This window comes from Alternaria triticimaculans (genome assembly GCF_023758025.1).
Source record: "Alternaria triticimaculans strain BMP 0046 chromosome Unknown scaffold_13, whole genome shotgun sequence".
Taxonomy (NCBI): Eukaryota; Fungi; Ascomycota; class Dothideomycetes; order Pleosporales; family Pleosporaceae; genus Alternaria; species Alternaria triticimaculans.
In genome coordinates, this window is record NW_026055970.1 from 505,349 (window position 1) to 532,722 (window position 27,374).

The following is a 27,374-nucleotide window of genomic DNA, read 5'->3' on the forward strand; positions in this document are numbered from 1 at the left end:
GCGCATTGCTTGGTAGACCCGAAAGCCTTGCTTTGGTTGCGAAAGCTTCACGAGGCTGTGTCTGATGTTTGCTCGGACACTGGGCCGCTAGGTTGGACGACTGGAGTTAACTCCGACGAGCAATCTCCATTACGCACGCCACAGGAGTTTTGCAATTATGGATTATGAAGATTAACATTCTGTTCTTGAGTTCATAAGTAATCATCTGTTATGGCTTCAAGCGATGTGTTTCCACCAGTGTAGTGGGATTCACAGAAACGATAGCGGTTTCGATAGGTTATGTTAAAGATCAGCCAGTGAGCCCCAGGATTGCGTTCAAGCGATAGTCTTCGTCCGAGTGCATGGCCGTAGCAATACTTGCATTCTGCATACAGTTGGTGTGAAACAAGCTGACAGTCACAAGGCCATTATCTTACTCAACACCTTGTAACTGGGAAGCACATCGTCACTCCATCGCAGTACCAAGACAAGAGTCCGGGAGGGCGCGGAAGCAATCGAAAATGGCAAATACCGTATCTACCGTATGAGAATGGAGATATCTTATAGCCGTAAGTTTCTTCCGAATAAGGACGAAGATTGCTGCAAGAGGACGAATATTGGCATGCATGAATGAAGATCCATATCAATATGGATGGGGTTGGGGTAACATGCCCCCGAAGAAACCACCGGATTTCGGAGCCACCTCTCCGCACTTATCATGACATGGTCAATCAGGCTGTACGGGTAAACACAGCGACAGAGTTTCTCGGGGTCTTCCTTTAGAAATCGCGAAGGTTGCATTCCGACTACGTAAAGATGCCTCTAGAAGATCCGAATAAAAATCTTGGGGTATCAGGTGCTAGAACTAAAGCGTAAAAAGAGATGTCGGCAAAGCCAAAGGAGATGTGAAACCCAAAAAAAAAGGTACGGTACAAATACCGCCCAGCATCGTCCATCGTGTCTGACTCGATTGAACGCCGCTTAGGAAAGGTGTGTCGTACAGACACGTTGTGAACAGTGAAAAACACCGAGACGTCGCCCTCTTGGGCGAGTGCGTGGGAAGTGTGCAGGTTGAAAATGTAACGTAGAAGCGAAACGGATGCCAGGAGAACTGGGCAACGACAGCTCAGCCGTTGTACCAGCCGTTGGCGCCAACTGTTGCCTCTTCTACTTGGCGTTGAGGTATCAGCGGTGTTGTGATATCATATGCTTCGATGAACATCCGCCAAGAGGGGAAGTCGAGGCTGAACACGGCCTGGTGTTTTTGTACGTCTCTCTCTCGGTGTTCTGAAACGCCACTGGGTGCTGCAGGTACTGGTAGTAGTTAGTATGTGTACGACTCCATTAAACTCGCAGACTTACAAAGTAGCGGAAGTCCATGTGCGTCTTTGACTATCTTGGCATTTCCTTCCTTTACCAGGAAACTGATATAGAAAAGGTTCTCAACCGTCTGCCCAAAGTCGTGAGGGTTTATTGCGAAATCAAGCAGACTAACTGCGGCTTCCTGGTCGTTGGTCATAGCGATCCTGTGGCGTACAAGAGCAGCGGTTTGAGCTTCCTCAGTCACCTCATCTTCTGCACCGAGCTCTTCTTCAACCAACGTTTGGGAAACTGTGATATGCTGTGCCAAGCGTGACCTGATACCTCTCACCAACGTCGTCAAGTTGTTGCTCTCATTTTGCTGAATGTCCCCGGTCTGGATCTCCTGGGGTCGAGTTGCTGGACCAAGAGGTTGCCGTTGCGATCGAGCTTTCTTTTGAGTTACACGAACGCGCCTCTGAACTGAGAGTGGGCCGAGCAGAAAACTTGATGTTGGCGGTCGCCTGTTGCGCGGGAAGCATGCTCGCCGACCTAGTAATGCCCAGTCGAGCCCATCTGGATCTTCCTCGTCGTCATCGCCTACGGCTAGTGCGGGTGCGTCTTCCTCGCCTGCGATGTGACCGCCGGATTTCATAAAGTATATGCATTTTGAAACGAATTGGTCCAGATCGATGCCTACACCAGAGTCGCCTAAGCTGTTGTTGAGCTTCTTGCCTGCTAGGTCGCTGGCGCTGACGAGGAAGCGGGAGTCAACGGTAGCGTCGGCCGTTTGTCGCACCTTGCCAAACAAGCTGTTTTGTGTCTTGATAGCATCAAGCAGTCCGCTGTCGCGTGATTTAACATAGTCATCGCGATTATCTGCTGTGGTCAGTGATATTCATGCGACGTGGACCAAGATGCTCGACTCACCTTCCAGCATACGATGGTTATCGCGCATATTTGCTCGCAGTCTCCTTCGCTGCTCGGGGTTCTGGTTTGGGTTGTAGTACTTCTGGTCGCCTTCCTCATCTGACTCGGGTGGGGGCTGCGAGGGCGTTTCCACTTCGTGCATGTCCTCTTCCTCCTCCTCCTCGTGCTCGTCGTTTCGATCCTCGTAAATTTCCGAATGAGCCATTGCGTAATTATCCGTTCTCCTCCTCTTACTGCCGTTGCCAGTTGTTGAGCCCGAGTCGGGGGTCGGCATACGCACCGACGCGCTGCGCATGCCGCCAGCCTTGCCTCGTCGCGGCGTGTTTGCGCGTGTCTCAGGTTGCTCATTTTCTTTGTCCGAGTTCATTGAGCGCGTTGGGCTCAGAACGGAATAAGACGTGGTGCGCGCATTGCTATCGTTCCGGGGCGCCACAGAGGGGTCGCGATAAAGAGAGTCGACGGTGGAAGCGCGTGTCTGGGGGGTAGCCGAGAGGTGTGTGTTGAGACGCGCCATGCCGCGTCGTGAAAGTGAAAGGGACTAGGGGCGTGTTGGAGGGGTATGGCAGGGCAATGGTGGTGGTGATGCGGGCGATGTCCTGTGCCTGGGACGCGGTTGCCGAATGTGCAGAGGCTAGCGCGACTTGCTAGAGGCAAGTGCGACCGCGCTCGTCAGCCAAGCCGTGCAGCACGCGAAAGGGCTCTTTCCATTCGCGAACCCCTGCATGCGCGTCGGCTTGTGGAGCTTCTGACCCGCATGGCTTCATCCAGTGCGCAGTGCAAGTGTCTCTCCTTCACCCCGCCCGACGATGCGATGAACGGGCGTTCCCGCTAGCCACCTCGAAACCTGTCATGTGCTGGTAGGCGATAAGACTTGCACATGCCTCACACCCATGGCATGCCGTAGCATCCAGCTTCCCCACCGCGCACGATGGAAGCCTTCAACTTTGCGACGTCTCTCGACCTGACCGAGTTGGCGGTCCATGTTAGAATGTAGGCATCCTCGCTGTAGTATTACTGAAGTCGTGCTGAGTAATGCAGAGATCGTCTTGATGGGAACCAGAAGCCCATCCCGTACTCGGTGTTGTTGAAGAGGCCGGACCTTAGGCACCGAGCTTCGAACATCAAGTGGGTCGCCTCGCACCTGGTGAGAGAGGAGGGTGATTACTGACACGAGCCTAGCCCAAACTTCGAGCTGTATGTTACCGCGCAGATATGGGCAGATAGCAAGCCCCTCACCGTGCCCGTCCAAACCGCCTACAAGTCCTTCAAGAACGCGCGCATCTGGAACGAATGGCTCCAGCTACCCGTGACGTATGCGAACCTCCCCGCCTCCGCCCAGATAGCCATCACGATATGGGACCTATCGCCCGCCGAAGACACCGACTCGAGTCTCCATGCCGTGCCCTTTGGTGGCACAACCATACCTCTCTTCGACAACGACAACACGCTCCACAAGGGCAGGCAACGCTGTCGGATACACCGCTTCAAGGCAGCAGATGGCTTGACCAACACTACAACGCCGTGGGTAATACCACCGGCACGTAAAAGTAGAAAGGCGCAGGTCGTTGAAGATACCGTGGATGAGCAGGTCGCTGAGATGGAGAGACTAGAAGGCTTGCTGAAGAAGCAGGAGATGGGCGATCTGCCGACCAACAACTGGCTCGACGGACTGGTATACAAGAAGATGATGCAAATACGGAAAGAGGCGCTCAAGGCCGAGGCTGCGGCTTTGAACCGCCAGGCCAAGACGAATGGGACGAACGGCTCTGCAGACGGCGAAGACCAGGAGCTCTTCTATCTCGACATCGAATTGCCCCGCTTCGACCACGCCATCGTCTTCTCCGACGTCGAATACCCACCGCCCCCCGTATCAGACTTGCGATTGCCAGCCGAAGCCGATGTGAGGCTGCGTCCTCCACCCGAAGTGTCATTTGGACCAGGTATCGACATCGACGGTATTGGATACGGCGATGCAGATGCAGGACGGCTCATCAAGATCTACGACCCTGAAGTCGGCCGACGGGTGAACCCTGCCGAAGACAAGCATCGCGAGTTGATGCGCAGCCAGCAGACCGATTCACTCGACCGCGACCGTAAGCCCAACGTACACGTTCGAGACAAGCTCAATCTACTGCTCTCTAAGGGACCGCTCGAGGAAATCACATCACACGAGCGAGACGATCTCTGGAAGTTCCGATACTTCTTGCTACGTGACAAGCGGGCCTTGACCAAGTTTGTCAAGTGCGTTAACTGGAAGAACCCACGAGAAGCCCGGCAAGCTGCACCCTTGCTCGACAAGTGGGCAGAAATAGATGTAGACGACGCGCTTGAACTTCTTGGACCCCACTTCGACCACCCCGTAGTACGAAGCTACGCTGTCGAGCGGTTGAAGAAGGCCGACGACGAAGAGCTCCAGCTCTACCTATTACAATTGGTGCAGGCACTCAAGTATGAGGCACCAGGCGAAGGTGACGACTCGTCACTAGCACGTTTCCTGGTCACTCGTGCAGCCAACAGCTTCACATTGGGCAACTTCCTACATTGGTACCTCATGGTGGAGATTAGCGACTTCAGCACCGATCAGGAGCCAGAGCATCGTGAACTCTTTGCCAAGGTCGAATACGATTTTATGGTCGAGTTGGAGAAGACGTCTGAGGGTGTCGAAACCCGCAAGACCTTCCAGCGTCAGGGCGAGCTGCTCACCATCTTGGCCAAAATATCGAAAGATGTGCGCTTCGGTGGAGGGGATCGGCCTACCAAGCTTGCCCGTCTCAAGAAGGCGATTGCTGACCCGAAGAACGAACTCACCAATTTCGACCCACTTCCTCTGCCCCTCGATCCATCTGTGTACATCACCGGGATATCAACGGAGGACTGCAATGTTCTAAAATCATCGTTGCTACCTATGGTGCTCTCCTTCAAAACCACAACGTCGAATCCATATCCAATCATATTCAAGACCGGCGATGACCTACGGCAGGATCAACTTGTCATTCAAATCATCACATTGATGGATCGACTTCTTCGCAAAGAGAATCTGGATCTCAAGCTAACACCCTACCGTATTCTCGCTACTTCCACCTCCGCTGGCGCCTTCCAATTCGTGCCTTCGATGAGCATTGCAGCAGCGTGCCAGAAGCACAAGGGCTCCCTACTGGCCTACCTGCGCGCTAATAACCCTGACGATAGCGCACCACTCGGCGTTCGGAAGGAGGCAATGGACACTTACATCAAGTCCTGCGCTGGCTACTGTGTAATAACCTACCTTCTAGGTGTTGGCGATCGCCATCTCGACAACCTCCTGCTTGCCCCATCGGGTGCCTTCTTCCACGTAGACTTTGGATACATTCTGGGAAGAGACCCGAAGCCTTTCGCACCAGCTATGAAGCTTTGTCGCGAGATGATTGAAGGCATGGGCGGAGTGCAGCACCCAAACTATCTTGTCTTCAAAGAGTACTCCTACACAGCATGGTCTACCTTGCGCAAGTCCTCGAACCTCATACTCAACCTTTTTGCTCTCATGCAGGGAGCCAACATCCCAGATATCAAGGTAGAGAGGGAAGGTAGCGTAAGAAAGGTTCAAGAGCGTATGTGGCTAGGAAAGGGTGTTGGTGGTGCCAAGGGTGAAGACGAGGCAGCGAGAGAATGGGAAGGGCTCGTCGAGGAATCATTGGGTGATTGGAAGGCCGGGGTCATTGACTGGGCACACGAGTTTGTCCAGACCTATTGGCGGAAGTAAAGTCTGACTACGATTCAGTACGATAGGTGGAGCCATCGGCATAGTGTAGGAATCCATGCACATGCCGTTGTTCATTAATGAGGCGTTCTCCATGCCAAGGCCAACCCCGCCAGATCGACGTGTCCAGGACTAGCACGCGGCGCGTATCCCGGTGGAGACTCCGATGGAGAAGCCCCTCTCCACACACTTGGGAGGTTGTATGACTTCACTCACGAAACGTGCCACCGGGGAAATGCAAACAGCGGGTTTCCCAATCGCGAGTACCCGCAGCATCGGTAAGCGTACGTGGAGCTGCTACAATGTAAAAGACGTGTCTATGCCCCTCCATGTCTGGGGCAGCTACACGTATCCGTAAGCTTTGCACGGCTACTCCGATAACTACATCATGTTCGCATCGAAGGATAACCGCCTTGTCTTCACATACGATGCCGAGCAACTATGGATCGAGCCCTGGGGCAAGAACGCAGTCCGCGTTCGTTCCACCAAGATGCCTACCATGCCAGAGGAAGACTGGGCGCTCCTTCCACAACCCAAGATCGCTGCCAACATCGACATTGCCAGCAACGACGAGTCAGCAACCCTAACCAATGGGCTCGTCAAAGCCACCATCAGCAAGCGCGGCAAGATCACCATCTCAAACACCAGCGGTAAAGTTCTCTTGGAAGAATACGCTCGTAACCGCCGCGACATCGTCGACCCAAAATGCAGCGCGCTGGAAGTCGAAGCCCGGGAATTCTATCCTATTCATGGAGGCGACTACAAGCTTACTGCCCGCTTCGAGAGTCTCGATCCCAAAGAGAAGATCTACGGAATGGGACAATACCAGCAACCTTATCTTGATATCAAAGGCACACAACTGGAACTTGCGCACCGGAACTCCCAGGCTAGCGTACCTTTTGCGGTCTCATCGCTTGGGTATGGCTTCTTGTGGAATAACCCGTCGATTGGCAATGTGGTGTTTGGCAAGAACATCATGAGTTTCGAGGCACTGTCGACCAAAGTCTTGGATTACTGGGTTGTAGCTGGCGACACACCAGCACAGATTGTCGAGTCGTATGCCGATGCCACTGGGAAGGTAAGTCCCAATGTTCATGCCATGAGGTGAGTAAGAAGCTAAAGACATGCTATTTCAGGTACCAATGATGCCAGAATACGGTCTAGGCTTCTGGCAATGCAAGCTGCGCTACCAGACCCAAGAAGAACTTCTTCAAGTCGCACGCGAGTATCGGAAACGGAATCTCCCTATTGATCTCATCGTCATCGACTTCTTCCACTGGACCATGCAAGGAGACTGGAAGTTCGATCCAAAGTATTGGCCCGATCCCGATGCCATGGTCAAAGAACTTGAAAAGCTAAAGATCGAGCTCATGATATCCATCTGGCCAACTGTAGACCGTCGATCAGAAAACTACGAGGAAATGGTCGAGAAGGGTCTGCTCATCCGGACTGAGCGTGGTGTACGAACGGCCATGACGTTCCAAGGCCAAACGATTCATTTTGATTCAACGAACCCTGCTGCGCGGGACTACGTGTGGAACAAAGCGAAGCAGAACTACTACAAGAAAGGCATCAAAGTATTCTGGCTGGATGAAGCAGAGCCAGAGTACCGACACTACGACTTCGACAACTACCGCTACCACCTCGGCCCCAACGTACAAATCGGCAACATCTATCCCCGAGAATACTCGCGCGCATTCTACGAAGGCATGGAGGCAGAAGGCCAAAAGAACATCGTCAACCTCGTCCGCTGCGCATGGGCCGGCAGCCAACGCTATGGCGCCCTCGTATGGAGCGGCGACATCTCCTCCTCCTGGGGCACATTCCGTAACCAACTCGCCGCAGGCCTCAACATGGGTCTCTCGGGTCTGCCCTGGTGGACAACCGACATAGGAGGTTTCCACGGCGGCAATCCCGACGACGAAGCGTTCCGCGAACTCTTCGTCCGCTGGTTCCAATGGGGCACCTTTTGCCCTGTCATGCGCCTACACGGCGACCGCGAGCCACGCCAAGCCAAGACCGCAGACAGCCCATCCTGCCGCAGCGGCGCAGACAACGAAGTCTGGTCGTACGGCCCCGCTGTCTACGAGATTTGCAAGAAGTACATGGGCATCCGCGAGGATCTACGTGAGTACACGAGGAAGCTTATGGAGGAGGCGCATCAGAAGGGCTCGCCGGTTATGAGGGCGCTGTTCTATGAGTTCCCGCAGGATAGCAGGTCTTGGGAGGTGGAAGAGCAGTATATGTACGGAGATAAGTATTTGATTTGTCCGGTGCTGGCAAAGGGCCAGACGAAGACGAAGGTTTATCTTCCGCCACTGGAGGGTGGTAAGAAGTGGAAGAGCTTTTGGGGTGGGGAGACGTGGGATGGTGGGAAGGATGTTGAGGTTGATAGTCCGTTGGAGGTTATGCCGGTGTTCGAGCGCGCATAGGATGATGTCGACAGACTCTAAATGAACAATCTATTCCTCTATTAGGGCTTACTTGACTCCAACACGCATTCTCTTCTTCGTTGAGTAATCGTTTCCATACCGAAGGTGACCTTGATGTTTGCAGCCCGTGCGAGCCCCACCCTTCCAAGCCCGTGATTACTTCCCAGTTATGAGCCACGCCAGCCTCCACCTGCCACTAGATCCCATCCATGGATCGCTCCTGCCCCCGCATGCATCTTGGCTGGGTGACCATGATGACTGGGATGCCCTGTCCTTTGTTTAACCTCGAGTTCGAGCTGCCTGGGCATATATTGACGCTCTCTCCGCACAATACCTGCTCCTACTTTTCCGGCGATGACCTCCCCCGGAGCGCAGGAGCGGTTTAATGCAGTATGTTCAATATGCGGTCGCGGTTTCGGGAAGCAAGAGCATCTCGTACGTCATATGAGGATCCACACTCGCGAACGGCCGTACCCCTGCCCTTCCTGCCACAAGTCCTTCTCACGCCGTGATGTCCTCACCCGTCACATCGCAGCGCACAATGACCACAGCGACATTACGACTCAGCTTCCCGCATCACGCGCGTGCTTTCGATGCGCTTCAGATCGCGTCAAATGTTCGCGCGGTCCAAAATGTTCCAGGTGCTTGCAACGTGGCTATAGCTGCCAGTACCCGGCACTCCGCAGTGCGCGAGGCAGAACGGCGGATTCTGGCGCGAATGAATCCACAGACCCATTCAGTACTGGGGATCTGCATCCGAACAATGTCAATCGAGACAGCAATGGCGAGTTCAGAACAGCGGACTTCAACGATGCAATAGGACAGTCCTCTGTCAATGCATGGGCGTGGAATAGCAACGTCGACAACAACTTGCTCGCTTCTGACTCATTCGACATGCCTGGTTTGAGTCTGTCAGACGTGAACTGGTTATCGCCCCAATACTCAGGCCCCATTGACCTGGATGCACTACTCGCAAACTTCGGAGGACAAGCTAATGGCACCGTGGAGCAATGGACTTGTTCCATCGCGCCAACAACACCCTCAATACCTGCGATCACCAAAACATCACATTCATCAGATCCAAATAGGATGATATCTGATACAGACCAGCAGTCAAAGGATACTGCCTCCGTATTATCTACATCGACGTCGGAAAACAGATACTACGTTGATGGGGCAGGTGCCAGAGCCCCGTTCGGTGGCAGATCGCAACACTCGGTTTGCTCAGAAGAAACCATCGACTTGCAAGATGCGGAAGCTAACGATGCTTCTGCATCGCTTGATACCTCTGACGAAGACAAATTGTGTCCACCAGCAGCCTATCAATCTCTGCTGGAAGGCATTGCTGCTGAAAGCCGCGATAGCCCAGTCGATTTGAGCGCTTCGAACTTTCCCACGTATGAGCAAGTCGTAATCTCTGTTCGCCAGTACTTTGACCATTTCCACCCAGTATTCCCCTTCCTGCGGCGGTCTTCCTTCGCCCAAGATGCTTCCAAGAGCTGGCTCTTGCTAATCGCCGTCTCTGTTATCGGCTCAAAGTACTCACGGCTATTGCAGCATTCCCTAACAAGCGAATCCCTATTTGGTCTGCTGAGTACCATTCTCACCCGGAGCAAGTATGGACTAGACCCACAAGGTTCGGCAGGTAACGAGGACGTCGATTACAGCCCGAGCTGTTCCCGGTTCGTTGCTCACCCAGATGTCCGGATTCTACAGGCTGGCATCCTGAATATCGCTTACATGCTGCATTCGGGTAAGAAAGCTCTGGTAGAACGTGCCCATGTAGAGCGATACTACCTAGTAGAGGGCTGCCACACACTCCGTCTACTTGTTCAGACGAAGAAGTCTTACGATCTGACAAGGACGGCTGATCCTGAGCAAAACCCCGACTTTCGTGAATGGCTGTCGAGAGAGGCAATGGTTCGTACTGGGATGATGGTTTGGGTAATTTGTTCTTATTGTTATCGAAGGACGCGTAGCTAATTGCAACAGACACTCGATACGATATTCGTGTATCAGTTCCAGGCTAAGCCCCTCATTCAGTTCGACGATATTGACGTATTGTTGCCATGTCACGAGGAGGTATGGGACCAACCAGGCCTAATTCGACAGAACCAAAGACGTCTCACAAGTGTTACCTTTATAGAAGCACTAGAGATGATCTACGTGGAAAAGCGGCTACCCGTGGATCTAGGAGAGTTCAGCATGGGCTTACTTGTCAGTGCCATCTATCGCCATACCCGGGACGTCGTGGCCCGAGATCGCATTCGTCTTAACTCATGGACACCAACATCTACGCCACAGCGACGTAGCGATATGCCACCACCCATACAACAAGACTGGTCGCCGACAACGCGGTCTTCCATCAAGTGGCGTAACAGCGCCTGTGACAGCTTGGATGTCCTGCATTGGCCTGCGAATAGTAAGGTCGCACGCCACTCGGGCTTCGAGCACCACACTATCCTCCAGCTGCATCTAGCTCGCCTGATCATACTTGCACCCACTAGCGCCATACAGCGGTTCGTATCGGTATCTGCATCCAACGAAGCCGCGCTAGTCGATGCGGAAGACGGACAGTCCTTCGCGACGGCGCGAATTCAGGTCCTACAATGGGTGATTCGAGATCACTGCAAAGCTAGACTGTGTCTGGTGCACTGTGGGGCCCTTTTCTGGCACGTCCGCAGGTACAGTTGTCGCAGCCTGTTCGAGCCATATGCGATTTACATTGCGACACTCATACTTTGGGCCTTCTGCGTCTGCATGCATCTTCCCGAAGCCGTTGAAGCCATTGGTTCTGAGTCAGATGAGGAACCGGAACCATCATTCCTCCATCTTGACCGGCCATTGGACGATGAGCTAGTACAGACGTATGTGCGTATGGGGCATAAGATGTCCGCATACATTGCCAATGTCGGCAGTCTAGAGCATGAAGCAGCTCCGGTGCGGATTGCGAAAGAAGGGATCTCGATTTTAGCCAAAAGCTCTGGCATTTCATCAAGTCCGGACGCCAATTCACAGTCTTCTGCGCAAGACGCGGGTCACACATGGGGCATCGAACGGTCTTATATAAACCTGCTTCGACTTCTTACGAACGAGCGATAATATGAATATCATGCAGTCTGTATCATGCAACGTCCCGACCTTAAGCTTTCACTACATCTCATCTCGTCGGAAGAGTAGATCCTGGAAACAGGTTCCCTACAGCTTGCGCTTAGCGTGTCACCCGCCCTCACAATACCTCGGTCATGCCAGCAAGCCCACGACCACGATAGTACCATAACCGGCAACGGCCAAGTTCTCGTATTCTTCGGCACAATAGACGCCGGAGCCTCACGGCGCTTCTCCATCGGGGGCCTTAGTGAAGGATCCACGCTACCGGTAGAGTGGTCACGCCCCGCACGCGTCTTCCTGGAAAATGCCGCGCCTAGGAACATCTCCACCGGAGTGTTGCCTTTGCAGGAACAGGCCAAGCCTGACATGCACCCCATGGGGTAGTTGTGTTCCGGTGGAGAAAACCTGGGGTAGCAGCCATGTTCCATGCATGGATGATCGAGCGGCTTGGTGCAGGATGACCGACTATGTATATACCGTGGCCATGTCCGTAGATCCACATACTTCACCACAACCAACAGTCCCTGAGATCTGTATCCGGACTCTTTGGTCCGCAGTCCTCTTCTTGCTTCTACATACCTGGTGCACGCACTGATCCAATCCGACCCATCATGGCAGATATGGACGAAAAGGCCGCGACCATGGAACACCATGAGGTTACCTTCGACCAGGCCAAAGCGGCAGCCGACGAGGAGCACGAGATGACGTTGATGCAAGCCATTCGCAAATACCCCAAAGCTGTGCTCTGGTCGGTATTGCTATCCACCTGCATCATCATGGAAGGATACGACATCGTCTTGATGAGCTCCTTCTTCGCGCAGCCGTCCTTCTCGCGCAAATACGGAGAGTTCAATCAACGCACTCAGACATATGAGATAACAGCATCGTGGCAGAATGGACTCAGCAATGCTGTGAGCGTGGGCACTATCATCGGCGCATTTGCGAATGGGTACTTTATTCATCGATTCGGTTACCGTCCCGTCTTGCTGGTATCGCTTGCCTCTATCTGCGCGCTGATCTTTATCTCTTTCTTCGCGCCTAACGCCCCCGTCCTCCTCGTCGGTCAGTTCCTCTGCGGTATACCCTGGGGGGTTTTCGCTACCATGGCGCCCGCCTACGCGAGTGAGGTGTGTCCGCTAGCTCTGCGAGGATACCTCACTGTATACGTCAACCTTTGCTGGGCATTCGGACAACTCATCTCCGCTGGAGTACAATCCGCATTCTCAGGCAACAACACACAATGGGCATACCGGATACCCTTTGCCATCCAATGGGCATGGCCTATCCCACTCTTTGCAATCCTCTGGATGGCACCCGAGTCCCCATGGTACCACGTTCGTACCGGCAATCTCGAACTGGCCGAGCAAATGCTCATCCGTCTTGGGTCTGTCTCCCAACGTGACATGGCTAAGCAAAAGGTCGCGATGATGGTTCGGACAAACGAACTGGAGAAGTCGCTTGAGGAAAACACATCCTACCTTCAATGCTTCAAGGGCATCGACCGCCGCCGCACAGAAATCGCGTGCATGGTCTTCGCAGCCCAACCCATCTGCGGCTCCGTTATGGGCGGCACACCCACGTACTTCTTCGTCCAGGCAGGAGTCTCAACCTCAATCTCCTTCAAGATGTCCGTCGGCGGTCTCGGCATGGCATCAGTCGGCACACTAATCTCCTGGGTCCTCATGAGCTACATCGGGCGTCGAAAGCTTTACCTCTGGGGCCTCGGTGGTCTAGCAGCCATCCTCTTCATCGTCGGATTCATCAGCGTAGGCGCCGGCGACTCGTCCGGCGGCAACTACGCCCAAGCTGCTATGATGATCATCTGGCTCTTCTGGTACTACATGACCGTCGGACCCATCTGCTATGCCATCGTCGGAGAAGTCTCGTCCACGCGTCTTCGCAGCAAGAGTGTGTGTCTGGCTCGCATCAGCTACTACATCGCGCAGATCCTCACCAACGTTATCAATCCGTATATGCTGAACCCCACCGCGGGTGATTGGAAGGGTAAGACGGGCTTCTTCTGGGGTGGAGGCGCACTGATCTTTTTTGTTTGGACGTTTTTCCGTCTTCCGGAGACGAAGGGCAGGACGTATGAGGAGTTGGATATTATGTTTGCGGAGGGGTTGCCTGCGAGGGCGTTTGCAAAACATAGTATTGATGCTTATGCGTACGCGCATGGGGATGAGGGTGATCGTAAGGTCAAGGCTGTGGAATGAGGGTACACTACGGGCGCTATGTCGTCTCATAGTAGGTGAGAAAACTATTTTAAGTAGTAATGCATTCGCTTTAGTGCTACAAGCAAATCTGGGAGTCGCGTGTGGGGTAGACCAGATCCACAGGTTCTCCACTAGTGACAGTGCGGAGATAAGAGCACCTGATAACGCGTTTGATCCGTGCGCCCCCTGCCTCCACGCTACGACGCGTTTGTCTAGAAGTTTCGAGCGTCCAAAGCAATGAATCGCTGTGAGGCTGCAGGTACTCGTTCCTGTACTCAACTTCCAAAGGGCTACGCGCTCAACTTTTCCGCGAGAAAGGCTCTTCCGAACCACGCACCCACCCCACAGCCACGACAATCCCAATTCCAACTCAACCATGGAGGGCCCCGCGAAGCCCAAGCTACCAGACGCGTACGCGGACCTCGAAGTGAGCCCAGCAGCCTCTAGTGCCGAGATCAAGACCGCCTTCCACCGCCTCGCTCTCCTCCATCATCCCGACAAGAAGGCGCCAGGCGAAGCTGTCGATGCAGCCGACTTCCGACGAATCCAAGAAGCCTACGACATCCTGAGGGATCCGAAAGGCAAAGCGCGCTACGATCAGTCTTATAGCAGTATACGGACACAATGGGACACCTACAGGAGGGAACATGCCGAATACATGCGGAACCCGAATGCATGGCGGCAGAAGCAATCCGCAGAGAGGATTCGTGCTCAGGCCGAATCGGATCGCCGTGCGGCGGCCATGCGAAGGGCGGCGCAGGAGCAGGCGTGGGCAGAGGCAGAGGCTTTCTACGAGGACGAATACGAGTACGAGTACGACGACGACAGCGATTACGAATACTACTCTGGCGGCTATGGCCCTAGCTTTGGAGGTGGCCGCTTCGGTGGTGGCTTTGATGGCTTTGACAGCTACGACCCGGAGGAAATCCTCTTGGCAGAATTGCTCCGACGGCGCGAGAACTTCGAAGCTGCGGCTAGACGTAACGCTGAAGAGAGGGCCAGGAAATCGGCAATCGAAGACATCAATAAGCAATGTATCGAGCGACTGAAGAAGGCGGCTGCGGCTCGACAAGCAGAGGGTGATGGTATACGTATCGTCGACCCAGAAAAGAAGCGCGCCATGGCGCAATTATGGGTCATCAGCTTGCAACGCGATTATGATTCTGAACTCCGGAAGGCTGGGTTACGTCCCGACGACGACTCCATTATGGATCTAGGGTGGGAACGGAAGAAGGGGAGACAAACTTGCCTGTTTTGCGCCGCTCACGTACAGGAATACAGTTATCGCTGTCCAAGTGGTGGAGCTGTTGCCTGTCGAGGTTGCAAGAAGAAGATCGAAGCGTCATCCCCAATTCACCCGTTCAATTTTCACGGCACTGGCGTGGCGCCAAAGAAGGGGAAGGGAAAGAAAGGCAAGGGCGGAAAGAAGCCTCAGACGACTAAACGCCACTCTGATCCGGAAGGATCCGACTCGGTCGAGCGAGACCAGGACGAGGAGCAAACCAATGGAGATGAGGCAGAGCAACCACACAACGCGGAAGAGGAGGCCGCAAAGCAGGCAGCGGAAGAGCTTGCGCGTAAGGAAGAAGCCCAGCGACAGAAACAGGAGCGCAAAGCCGAGGCGTCACGACGAAAAGCAGAGCGTGAAGCACAAGCCAAGCTCGCACGAGAAGCTGAAGAGAAGGCTGCGCAAGAAAAGGCGGCGAAAGAAAAGGCTGAAGCGGCCAAAGCTGCACGAGAACTCGCAGCTGCGCAAGAAGCTGCCCGTCTAGTAGCCGAAAAGAAGAAGGAGGCTCGTGAGCGGGAAGCTAGGGAGAAGAAGGCTGCTCGGAAGAAGGCCACGAAAGAGAGGGCCGCTCTTGAGAAGGCAGCACAGAAGAAGGTTGCTGAAGAGAAAATAGCAGATGGTCACGAAGTCCAAGAACTGAACGCTTCCGAACAAGACGCCCAGAAAGTCCAAGAGGTTGCCGAGCAAGAAGCAAAACAAAAGGCTGAAAAAGAATCGAAAGCGAAGACCAAGCGTGAGGCAAGGGAGCTTGCTGCGCTCGAGGCGAAGGAGCGTGAGATACGGGAAGCTGAAGAATCCGCAGCACACGAAGCCCAGGTGCGTGCAGCACAGGAGGCTCAAGAGCGTGCGGAACGTGAAGCCAAAGAACGAGAGGCCGAGGTACTCGCAGCACAGGAGGCCAACTTTCGCGCCGAACTGGAAGCAAAAGAGACGGCAGAACGCGAGGCCAGGGAAATGTTAGAGCGCGTGGCCAGAGAGACAGTGGAACGTGTTACTAGGGAGACTATAGAACGTGTCACCAAGGAGACGGTCGAGCGTCTCAACAGGGAAATGGCAGAGCGTGACGCAAAGGCTGCTGCAGAACAACAAGCCGAATCCTTCGCAGAAGCAGGCAATGCGAACGGGTACGAGAACGTAGAGCAGGTGTTGGAACCCTCGTCAACGAACACGCCGCCCGTGGAGCCCTCGGTCGCCACCGATTCAGCAATTTCCAGGAAGACCAAGAAGAAGGCGACTCGTCCACCAGCCACCTGCTACACCTGTAACGAGCAAGGCCATTTCGCCCGCGACTGTCCCATGAAGCCTGTCGAAACCACCGCCGATAATAAAACCCAATATCACGCTAGTACAGGGCCTGCGCCCAAGATTGAGGTGACTAGTAAACCGCCGCCACCAACACCTGCACCCGCAAAGGTTGTGGTTAAGCTTCCAGTACCTCGTAAACCGAAAGCAAAAAAGGTCGCAAACGACACCACTGCTGTACCTCCGGAGGCCACTGCACCTTCCATGGACGCCGCGGCTCCTCAAAAGCCTGCTAAACCAATCAAAGCGCCAAAGAAGAAAGCTTTACGTCCAGCGCCTCCGGAGGGCCAAGGTGTCAATAACGTCCCTACTTTAATTGATCAACCCTCCATTCTACCTCCCACCAACGGTACCGCGAACGTGTCTTTTTCCGAGCAGACAAGCAAGCCAGCCAAGAAGCCAAAGGTGAAAGCTCCGTTGGCTTGTTATGTTTGCAAAGAGGTAGGACACAAAGCGAAGAGCTGCCCTGCACAGCATGAAGGACACATGTTCGATGTTGTCATGTAAAGGCATCGCCTCGTTACCACGCGGGATATAAAGTGCTCTGTACGGCGTTGAATCCATGGAATTGATTTAATGATACCCCATAGCGATGTATTGTCAAACAAGAACGAACACCATAACTAGCACAACAACATGAATGCCCTCTTAGAGCTTCCCACTAAAACAATACAAAAGACAAGTCCCACCACCATCTCACTTCCTACAACTCATTCCTCTCACTCTTAGCCCTAACCTTGAGCGCCTCCACCGTAAACCTAACCTCCTTCTCCCCCGTATTCGTATGACTCACCTTGCCAATCACCGCACCATCCCTCGGCTCATTCGAGTAACTCTCCAACCCATCAAACACACCCTCACACCCGCTCTCTTCCGCATCCTCAACCCACAACGGCAGAATCGGGTAAATCGCGCCGGGCGCAAAGAACACCATATCATCCTGCACACTGTAATGCCTTTGCAGCATCTCGGTCTTCAGCCACTCTCGCACCTTATACGGCATATCGGCCATGTTCATCTGTATGAGTTCGCGGCCGGTGCCGTGGACGTCGATGCCGCCCCAAGATCCGGCGTAGAGTTGCTTGTTGTAGAAGACTTTTAGTTGGGGGGCGGCGTCTTTTAGGTCGGGGTAGAGTTCGTTGAGTTTGTAGATTTTGGCGTTGTAGGTGTTTTTGGAGTGGCAGTGTTGAGTGTAGGGTTTTAGGGTTGTGCTGTCCCATTGGGCGGTCCAGAGGGCGCCTACGGGCGTGGGTTCGTCGGCGGCGGGTGTGGAGGATTGGGGTGAGGGGTCTGAGTTGGCGTAGGCGGTTGCTGCGAGGAGCGCTGGGGGTAGGAGCGAGAAGAACCGCATGTTGAAGTTGGCCCGATTTGTGTATGTGAAAGTGGAGTAATGCCAGACGATCTGAGTATACAATCTTGGAGGTTATGGTGTGCTAGTTGCGTGCAGAGTCCACTGCGTATCGCAGTCCAATCCCAGCTATATATTCCATCACCCATATTTCTTGCGTTCTGTCCTTTTCACTTCGCGCGAGGTCCCATGACGTCTCCGCGTTGATGTTCCGCTTTCCATATTAAGGGCCAGGGTTGTTAGCGACGCGACAGGAACGCGATAGATTAAAAGAACACCGTGGAGGAACGCTGTGATGTTGATCGGCATGAAGTTCACCGAGAAACCGCCCAGTGCAATTCTCTTCGTGGCTTGATGCTTGTGCTGCAGAATGTCGGAGGTTGGGGTGTGGGGGAACGCGGGGTGACGACTGTCGCCGGAGATGTAGCGCCGACACGTGTGGAAGGGCTGAGTAACGCCGCTTGTCTAGATGAGACAGAATTCCTGCTCTTGTCGGCGCCCTTTGTCGACTTCCTTTACAAGCTGACCGTTCATAATACTGTCGACATATGCTTCGCCTAGCATGAGAAACTTGTCGCCTTTCCGTCGCAACACGAATGGCGCACTACCCCCATAGAGCACCACGACGATATCACCCTCACGCATACATGCTGGACCAATACCATAGTCCTTTTTCGATGTCCAAAAGAAGCGACGGTTCCGGCTGCAGCGTCTTAGTTGATTGTGGTATTCGAGTGCGTCGCCACGCAAGCTGTGAAAGTCCGCCGTTGGGTCACGATACCATTCAAGATAGCGTCTGAATGCTGCGTAGTGTGCGCGACGTGACTTTTTATCAAGTCTGTTGATATAGTGACTTGTCATGTCATGACCAGTACTTAATGTCCGAGCTAGCACCGGCAAAGCCACGTCGCTCATGGGGGCGTTCCAATCGATCCCCTCGTAAAGCTCAACGACTTGTTGATACATTTGAAGTCCATCAGACTTTGACATGTCGAATACGATATCAATTGTGATTACTTTGGCGTGAAAGATGCCAGTGAGGCATAACTGCTTGTTTCCGGAATGTTTCGTAAGCACGAATCGGGCTTCACGTCCGTTACAGGCGCCATGTTCAAGGGCCTCGAAAGCGTGACCTATAAAAGTGTTATTGTGAGGAACATCCCAACGTGGTGCCCATGACTGGTATTCGTAATCTCCGTCGTAATCTGCATGGTGTGCTACGTGCGTAAAGACCATCAGGGTTTTAGTACTAGTGATAGTGTGCAACGCCGTGTCGGTAAAGGCCTGTGCTGTACTCTTCTCATAGTCTGGCATCATTAGACCTCCGTCTGACGGAAAACCAGCAAGACCAATCAGACCGTACACCTTGTCCCTTGGGTCCGTTGATTGGAAATCGCGGAATCTCGATAATGTTTCGAGAAGGGACCAACTACCAGGATTCAACTCGTAAATGGTGTCTGCTTTCCCTATGCGCATCTCTTTTAGTAGGTTTCTTGGAGCTTCATCGCTGTTGGCCATCCGATATCTCATGTTGAAAATCCATAACGCTGTCAGACCGACCTCCGCCCAGGGTAAGTATTGCTCACCCCAAACTGCCAGTGCATCTTGCGCCAACTTGATTTCCTGTATACACCAAACTCTTGAGAATAGCGGGCGCTCGAACAGATCTGTCAGACTACTACATGCCATAGGTGTGAAGATGGTCATTGGGACTTCTACTGCTCCGTGGGTTTCATCATCGTCCAGATCCATGTCATGTTCCAAGCTGAAATCCCAGCATGCATTCGCGACCAACCTACAACACTCAAATGCTTCTTTGATGACGATCTCATCACCGTGACCGAGCCAGACGTTGACCTTCGCCGCCTGCGAGAAAATTTTGCTCATGAGAGGAACTTGATGGTTTTTCTCTTGGTTGTCGTCCTGATTGATGCAAAGGGCATCAGCCCAGATGATTTGCGTGGTATCTTCAAGCCTCAACCGTACAAGAGCATGCGAAAGTTCTTCTCGGATTTTGAGACGTTGACCGTTGCATACGATCGTAACGCTAGGTGGGTCAGTCCCCCAAACGTACGATAGTGCGTTGTAGACAGGTGCTTCGTCGAGGTTGACAAGCTTGAGTTCGCATTCTAGTCGTCGACTTCGTCTAGAAGAGGGCCGGATGTGGAGAACACGAATCTCATTTCCAGATAGCAGTCTTTCGGCATAGATTGATGAGGCTATCCAGCGACTTAAGGCGTCCCATGTAGCCTGTAAATGCCTTGAGAAGGTTGAGCTGAGGTCTCGCGTCAGACGCCTGAGCGTGGCGAGGCCGCCAATCCGATGCTGCTGGTGTTGACTGTAGGAAGGCGTTGCGGCTAACGACATACCCGTATACAATCCAGTGGTAATGGCTTCGGGGTTTGTAGAGATATAGTGTACGTAGCGCGGTGCTAGAGACACGAGTAGATGAGTCCAAGAGCGAAACTCAGAGGAACAGTGCCGTAGTAGATAGTGGCGTATGTTTACGCGTCTGATCAGAATGAAGGCACCACCGCGCTAGGAAGGTGCTACATTCCACCCGCTGGAAGCTTGTCTCACAGCCTTACACAGCAGCTCATCACAGCATAAACGTATCACCAATATAGAGCACGCGACCGTTCTAGAAATAAATTACGAGCGTTAAGGCCAGTTCCTGGTCTTTTGCCGCTCCAGTCTATGTTTGATAATCGCACATCAGTTTTACCCACACTGACCACCATCTGTCCAGCATCTAGACCTTGGTATTCCTCGCGAGAGGCTTCAGTCCAGGCAGCGCGACAACGATTATCGAGAGAGTCATCTCTACCATACTCAAAGGATCTGCAGCAAAAGACATTAGCTTCGTTTTCGCGCATACCATAGATAGTAGACTGAGAGGTGAGCTTACAAACAAGGTTCTCTTGACCAGTTCCAATCTTGAGACAGGCGAAGCGCACAATGCTCGACGCGATAGTGAGCGCACCGAGCGCGAACGTAAGACCCACACCAGCCGATGACCTCAATACACCCTTCATCAGAAGCACCACTGGAACTGCGTAGACAGCCAGGTAGCAAGCCAAGTTGAGAGTAAAGTTCAAGATGAACGGCTCTGGCGCGTAGAAAACGGAGCACGCGCCCTCTTCCTGAGACCACTGCACAGACACCGGTGTGCCGCAGAAGAAAGTATCATCGAAGAGGATGGTCAGGTAGCTCGCGACGACAAAGGCCGTGATACCGAAGAGCATCTTGCGGAGTCCCGGGTGACCAGCGAGGTTGAAGAACGCCCAGTAGAAAGCCAGCATGCTGAGTTTGGGGAAACCCATTCCGACATCGTAGAAGTAGTTCGAGGCGAATGAGATCTGCGCAACGTGTTAGACGCGCACCGAGTGTGATGATCAAAAGAACAACTCACCTTAGACAGCTTCTCCGATGTCTCATACTCATCCAGCACACCCATCTGATACGTGAGCGTATCGCAAATGATCAACCCCAACGCAACCAACGCAGAAGCCAACAGCAGATAATCCGACGCGTCCAATTTCGATCGCAGACGAAACAAGCGCGTGTACATGCGCGCCGCAACGAAACAGTATGCGAAGATCAGGAGGATCCATTCTGAGATCTATCACATTGTGACAAGTCAGCACCGTGTTTCCTCTTCGAAGATCAGTTTGTTGTATCACCAACTAACTTACCATGCAGTCTTTCCCATCAATGTAGTGTGCCATCTTCGCTGCTCCTGTGGTGTGACAGAGCGCAGTCACGAAACAGTCAGGATAAAAGCCGATGGATAGATGGTTGCGCCGCACTTCGCTTCAATCAGCGTACTGCAAGGAGTATGTATATTGAGCCAATTCCCATATCATGCAGGGTACTATATTCTGCCGCGCTTCCATTATACCAAAGCTTCTAAGGGTATGTCTGGGCGAAGAATTCTACCGCCTATCATGCGAAACTGGGGTCGGACTTCTGTCCTCGAATTGTCGAATCGCATGGCAATGGGTGAGCCCTGCATGCAGGCGCGCGGAAGTTTGCCTGGAATAGAGGCGTTCTGGCTGCCGTGTTAGATGGGCTGATTCCAACTGTGATCCTTGCGCCTTACCACACGGCTGTACCGTGTCGGTGGGTTCGGTCTGTGGTGGGAGGGGCTTTTCAGGCGCATGGAACGAAGGTTTGAGTTCTTATTTCCTGGATTGTGCAACGGATATCTGATTGAGCACCAAGGCTGTGTAACCTCCAATTCGTGGTTATGTTTTGTTCGGCCCTTCGCTGCTGATAAGCTTGGTCAAGCATCGTAGCTTCCTTTGGTGTTCGGTTAGGCGAACCGGTGGATGAATTTTGCCAAACGAGGCCTCCCACTGCAGGCGAGCCCCTCGGCCAATGCCGATCCACAGCTTCAACGGCATCAATGCGGCACAGTCAAGAATATTTGCAAAGATGATTGAAACTCACGGAGCCATGGACTATTGCGGGTCGGCTGGGTGAATATACCGCTCGGCGGCGTTTTGGTGGCGTGTGCGGACCGCAGTGGGCGGGATGGTAGCGCAATCATTCCGGGTTGATGCGAGTGGTCAGCCGAAGGGCAAGGGTCTATTAAGTAATACTACAATGTTGAGATGACCCGGCTGCTAAACCTCGTACAGACAGATTTTGTTCAATCCTTCGAATTGCTTTTGCTTTTGCTGTTATTAGCGACTAGCTACATCTCAATGGAGTTGACTACTGAACCACCCTCATGGGTACTTGGCAGAAATCTCGTGCTCCTCATCTGGCGACTTTGAAAACTGCACGCTAACGCGGCGCGTCTCGTAGATGACATCTTTCCTGGACATGGTGTTCAGCTCTACTTCGCTGCCCGAGTCTTCATCTGTATGCACGCGGGCGGTGTGTTTGCCTCTTCTGGAAGGACGCAAAAAGTTGTGCGACCCCGATGCTGGTGTTTGGTGTCCATATGTGCGAGACCCAGAAGAGTGCGATTTCTTGTTCGAGGAGAAGAGGCTGCCGCGTCGTAGGAAAGATCTCATCGACGGCAATGAGACTACCATGATGGCGACGGCCATTTCGGTCATGGAAAGGACGTCTATACATGTGTTAGCGACGGTTCATGTTGTGTTTGACTGCATGCACCTACAGACGTTGGTCCAGGCATATATGACCTCTATCGTTGCGAACCGAAGCACACTCATTGCTATCGTGACGATGCCAAGTGAGAATGTCGCTACAAGACCCCAAATCTGGCGACGCCGGAGCTGTAGTGAACGAAGTAGGGGGAATGGCAACGCGAAGACTGTTGGTCCGACGTTAGTGATTCAAGCGCTCTCCGAATGATACAGGATTACCTACTGAACACGTCGGAAGTGATGTTAAGGCTCCAGTCGATCCTGAAAACCTCTTTGGAGCTGAAGGTATTACAGGCTGCATCATCAGGGGACCAATTCGAAGAGACCTGGCGCCCGCACCAGAAAGTGTCGAGAAAGAATGTCGATACCATGGCACTTGCAGTGAAAAGGGTCACTGCGTAAAGTGCTTTTCGCAACCACGGCATCGTCGGAGGGATGAGCCTATAGTATAGCGCGAGGATTGCCAACTTCGGCCAGTAGATGCCAGTGTCGTAGAACGCATTGCCGGCGAATTGCACCTTCTTGAGAGCGATCACACGAGCTGTCGATGCCTCTGCATCATCCGTCATGCCACCCCATATGTACGTCAGGTAGTCGGTGACGAAAAGGCCAATGGCATCCAGGATAGACGCTATCAGGAGACTGTCGCTAACAGTAGGATACTGTCGTTGTAAAAGGCGGGGAACCAGTCGACCAGAAGCCAAGAATATGGCCAAGGCCATAAGGGTCGCCTCGATGGGCTTTGCAGATACGTTAGCAGAGTCACGACAGCAAAAGGAAGTACATGAAACATACGATTACATGCTCTGGAGCAACGCTGTTAGCCATGATGGAGAGGAAATGGCGAATACACCATGAAGCAGTCGACGACAACTACACAGAGAGAAAAAGATTAGATAAAAGCTATTATGTAGCGATTCCAAATGCGAGGCCATCGCTTGGGTGCATACCAACTGGTGAGACGGACCCGATAACACGTCCGTCTTACCCTCCATTTGGCAAAGGTACCTGATTGCTGCGATCATACCACACTGGCACACCCGACTGCTCGGCTGGCAATATAGGCGGAAATAATCAGTATGTCTGCATGGCGGGACCTGCAGTCACAGAAGTCGTTTGGAACGACATGGGTATATAGGACAAGACAGGGATCTTCGTTGGGCGGTATGTGAATGGACGGCGCCGAAACCGAAGGATCGAAGCCGAACCCGATGGAGTGCTGCCGATACTATGCGAGGCTGTATCTTGTGAGTGCTAGTATACGGTTGCTCCGCGCCGGAAAGGATATGGCTCAATAGCGAGGCTGTGATATGCAGGAATTTGACCGTTATATGTGAAGATCTTTCCTGTTCTGCCGGCATCGATGTCTTTCCGTGTTTCCAGAACGTGAATGAGACCGTTTTTTCGGACCTATAATCTCACGGCCAGATGGTGTGACAATAGGGCTGGTATCGCAATCATGTCGTGCTTTCAAAGTCTTCTCGTGCATCTTCTTCTTCTTCTCGAACGTCTTTGACTTTACAGACATCTAGTAGCGGTCACATCAGCTGCCGCTCAGTTTCCATCAGCCTTGTGGCGTTGATCAGTTGTGAAGACGTCCCGACGTCGTAGCATCATCACGCCGCAGCATTACAGGTACTCGAAACATACCCAACAATATTCTCGTGCTTCGTCGTTTCAAAAGCAATTCTTCCATCGCGAAGGAAAGGTCGATGTGATTGATGCACCAGGAAACCGTGCCGTAGGCACAGAGATCGTTGGTGTGATGGTTTGGATCGCCTTACAGTTGAGGCAAACCCAACGCGCTCGCGCCGCCCTCATCGTGCGCCGAGAAGGGTCAAATCGATGACGCAACATCCATCCCAGGCCTCACCAGTACCAAAAGCGATTTTTCCGTCGCGAAGGAAAGGTTGATGCAAACACCAAGAACCGTGCCGTGAGCCCAGAATTCGTTGAAGCAGACACAACGCGCCAGCGCCGCCTCGCCTCGTCGCGTCCAAGCGATGACGTAATACCCAACCCAAGTTTCACCAGCACGAAACGCGAAAACCCAACGCGTAGATCACACCAGCGGAACCCACGCAACAACACCATGCCCTTTAGCCTGCGATCCTTCTTGAAACCCGCATCCTACAACGACAATGTTTCCTACACCGACAGACTCCTCGCGCAGATCTTCTCCTGGTGCACCCTCCTCGGCTACATCCTCCTCCCATCATTCTTCCCACAGCTAAACACCATCGACGAATACGCCGGATGCATAGAAAATGAGGAATACTGGGACTGTTCTGAAGTGTATGATGACCTACCACCCACAGCTATACAGATCTCGGGTTCATTATATCTCTGTGCCCTAGCCTGCTGTGTCGGTCTACTAGGCTGGTTATATCTATGGTGGAAATACCAGAGGAAGGTTCAGTGGTCGATAAATTGGGTTTTCTTTCCCGCGTTTGTTAACAGTCTCGCGGGTACTGGGATGGCAGTTAGTAAAGTAGTGGGCGCGCCTGAGGGGCAGTATAATGTGGTTTTGAAAGTGGCGATGGTTGTGCCGTCGGCTTTGTCGGCGATGGCTGCAGTGTTGGCGTTGTGGTATCATGGTGGTATGTTCCGGATTGCGAAGCGGAAGCAGGAAGTGGATCCTGTGGCTCTGGAGAAGGAGAAGGGACGGGATGAGGAGAGTTAGAATGGGGAATTTTGGTATGGATTGTTGGATCGGATTGAAATACTGATTTAATAAGTATTGGGTATCAAGAAATGAATGCCGTCAATCAGGGAATTCTCATCGCGACGCATATCAAGCATCCTTACCCTCCTCCTGATTCCTCCGAAACATCTTAAGTCTCCACTTCTGTGTACTCCCCGCATGCGTGATAGCCTTGTACATGTTGAAGAGAAAGATGCCGATAAAGACGATCGTAACGAATGCCAGTACGACGACCACGGATATCTGAAGAGAGTCAGCTGCCACAACGTTTCATCTCGTGCGATGTGAGTACATACCATGCTGAAAACAACGAAGTAATAAGTGGCATCAAGGAAATGGTGATTATCTTTGAGTTCCTCCAGACCCACTCCAACTTGCATGGCTGATAGAACCAGACTAAAGAACACGAACACGATGAGAATCCAGGAGAAGTTTCGCTGGAAGAAGATCACGTAGCGATTGTATCCGTAGCTGTTTGAGGTGTGTTAGCAGACAGATCTACCCCAGCGTTTGCTTTCAATAGACAAAAGATTGACTCACAGATACCCTCTCACGAAATGCGTATGCGCAAATCGTGTCCGATAAATGCTGTTGATCCTCCCCAGCCTGAGATCACCGAAATGGTAGCGTTTGTTGACTTTCTGTAGCGTGTTGATGTCCACATGGCCCATGAAATCTTTCACGAAAGCTTTCCACCAGTGCCAGGTGACAAAGCTCGGTAGAAGCGTGTACTCGTGCGCGATCTTCAAGTCCAGCGGTGTAGTGATAAGCCACACATAGCTCACAAGAAACCCTGCCGCACTCTCCCACAGGCCTTTTGCTGTCTCGTCATTAGGATCCGCATCCGCAGGCTTGCAAATATACTCTTGCCAGAACTCATAGCTGAGCATCCATTCCGGCAACGGCTTGACTATAAGCTTGGTCGAGTACTTCAGCAGATGTAGATCCATTTGTTGCGTGCCTAGCACTTCCATGCCCAGCATCGTGTATCTATGCAATGGCCTGGCGCGCATGGGCCGGCCTGCCATCCATAGGTGTCCATGTATGCGGTTCAAGCGAGAGAGATCGAGGTCGTATAAGAGGAACTGACGGGGGTCGTCGTTGGTGAGGTATGCTTCGTTGTTCTTGCCGCTTATGGTGGGGAGGGACTCTTCCGCCGTGAGCGGTATTGCTATGACCGAGTCGAGCACGGGCTCACGCGGTTGCGGGCCTGTCGTGGTCCGACCCAGGCTGGTATTGATATGCCCATTCTGATGCGTGTTCTCGGATGGCGATGTGGGACTACTAAGTGTGGCAGCGGTGGCGGTTGGGGGTGGGATGGGACGGGGAGAGAAGGGCGGTGTCAAAGCGCTGTTCTGGTACTTGTAAGCATTCGCTCCGCGCATACCAATGCTGTCATACACCTAACGTCTGTAGCGTGATCTTATCAGCCATACTGTCCATTAGCGATAGGATAGTGGGTTATGATAAGAGTGGAGTGCGGCGCGGTGCTCTATATATGACGCTTGACGCCGACGAGCCTGCTGCGGCTGTCGCACGAGGCTCATAGATGCAGGCACACCTGCGCGCATCAGGCAGGCACCTCATGACGCAGGGAGGCTTCAACTGCGCCTTCTCGACGGCGCGCGGGAGCTACGGACTGCAATGTGGGGGCTGAAGGCGGGGGCTAGACTGCCTCGAGCTGAAGTTTGGCCCACGGACGCAGATGTGCCATGGGGGTTCCATTGGTGAGCGGCTTCGTCAACACTATTAATAGTAGCGAACAGGTACCGAGCCACCACCATGAGAGGAGGCGCGATCTAGTTGTCAATCTCACTCGGTTCAATGTCTTTCGTCATGTCACAGATCTGAGCATAGCATGAAGAGCATTACATATTATCATACTTCAGTTATTAGAGTCAGAACGCAA

At 52.9% G+C, this 27,374-nt stretch overlaps 9 protein-coding genes across 9 annotated transcripts; 4 read left to right on the forward strand and 5 right to left on the reverse strand.

Moving 5' to 3' along the window:
• Positions 1-1,105: 1,105 nt before the first annotated feature.
• Positions 1,106-2,575, reverse strand: J4E78_008059 (uncharacterized protein; the record flags this gene model as incomplete). Its single annotated transcript, XM_049368661.1, has 3 exons — positions 1,106-1,293; positions 1,342-2,157; positions 2,209-2,575. The coding sequence occupies 3 exons, from the start codon at positions 2,573-2,575 to the stop codon at positions 1,106-1,108; spliced, it is 1,371 nt and encodes a 456-aa protein (XP_049219626.1).
• Positions 2,576-6,332: 3,757 nt separating this feature from the next.
• Positions 6,333-8,376, forward strand: J4E78_008060 (uncharacterized protein; the record flags this gene model as incomplete). Its single annotated transcript, XM_049368662.1, has 2 exons — positions 6,333-7,022; positions 7,081-8,376. 2 exons carry the CDS (start codon positions 6,333-6,335, stop codon positions 8,374-8,376), a joined length of 1,986 nt encoding a protein of 661 aa, XP_049219627.1.
• A 541-nt stretch (positions 8,377-8,917) lies between these two features.
• Positions 8,918-11,871, forward strand: J4E78_008061 (uncharacterized protein; the record flags this gene model as incomplete). Its single annotated transcript, XM_049368663.1, has 4 exons — positions 8,918-8,985; positions 9,039-10,296; positions 10,369-11,316; positions 11,629-11,871. 4 exons carry the CDS (start codon positions 8,918-8,920, stop codon positions 11,869-11,871), a joined length of 2,517 nt encoding a protein of 838 aa, XP_049219628.1.
• Positions 11,872-11,971: 100 nt separating this feature from the next.
• Positions 11,972-13,703, forward strand: J4E78_008062 (uncharacterized protein; the record flags this gene model as incomplete). The annotated part of the gene is made up of 2 exons (XM_049368664.1): positions 11,972-11,977; positions 12,009-13,703. The coding sequence occupies 2 exons, from the start codon at positions 11,972-11,974 to the stop codon at positions 13,701-13,703; spliced, it is 1,701 nt and encodes a 566-aa protein (XP_049219629.1).
• Positions 13,704-13,721: 18 nt separating this feature from the next.
• J4E78_008063 (uncharacterized protein) lies at positions 13,722-16,800 on the forward strand (the record flags this gene model as incomplete). The annotated part of the gene is made up of 2 exons (XM_049368665.1): positions 13,722-13,726; positions 14,052-16,800. 2 exons carry the CDS (start codon positions 13,722-13,724, stop codon positions 16,798-16,800), a joined length of 2,754 nt encoding a protein of 917 aa, XP_049219630.1.
• A 196-nt stretch (positions 16,801-16,996) lies between these two features.
• On the reverse strand, positions 16,997-17,644 carry J4E78_008064 (uncharacterized protein; the record flags this gene model as incomplete). The annotated part of the gene is made up of 1 exon (XM_049368666.1): positions 16,997-17,644. One exon carries the CDS (start codon positions 17,642-17,644, stop codon positions 16,997-16,999), a length of 648 nt encoding a protein of 215 aa, XP_049219631.1.
• Positions 17,645-20,393: 2,749 nt separating this feature from the next.
• On the reverse strand, positions 20,394-21,369 carry J4E78_008065 (uncharacterized protein; the record flags this gene model as incomplete). The annotated part of the gene is made up of 4 exons (XM_049368667.1): positions 20,394-20,482; positions 20,550-21,000; positions 21,054-21,263; positions 21,337-21,369. The coding sequence occupies 4 exons, from the start codon at positions 21,367-21,369 to the stop codon at positions 20,394-20,396; spliced, it is 783 nt and encodes a 260-aa protein (XP_049219632.1).
• Positions 21,370-22,374: 1,005 nt separating this feature from the next.
• Positions 22,375-23,483, reverse strand: J4E78_008066 (uncharacterized protein; the record flags this gene model as incomplete). Its single annotated transcript, XM_049368668.1, has 3 exons — positions 22,375-22,721; positions 22,773-22,928; positions 22,985-23,483. 3 exons carry the CDS (start codon positions 23,481-23,483, stop codon positions 22,375-22,377), a joined length of 1,002 nt encoding a protein of 333 aa, XP_049219633.1.
• Positions 23,484-25,555: 2,072 nt separating this feature from the next.
• On the reverse strand, positions 25,556-26,908 carry J4E78_008067 (uncharacterized protein; the record flags this gene model as incomplete). Its single annotated transcript, XM_049368669.1, has 4 exons — positions 25,556-25,708; positions 25,762-25,936; positions 26,006-26,820; positions 26,867-26,908. The coding sequence occupies 4 exons, from the start codon at positions 26,906-26,908 to the stop codon at positions 25,556-25,558; spliced, it is 1,185 nt and encodes a 394-aa protein (XP_049219634.1).
• Positions 26,909-27,374: the final 466 nt, after the last annotated feature.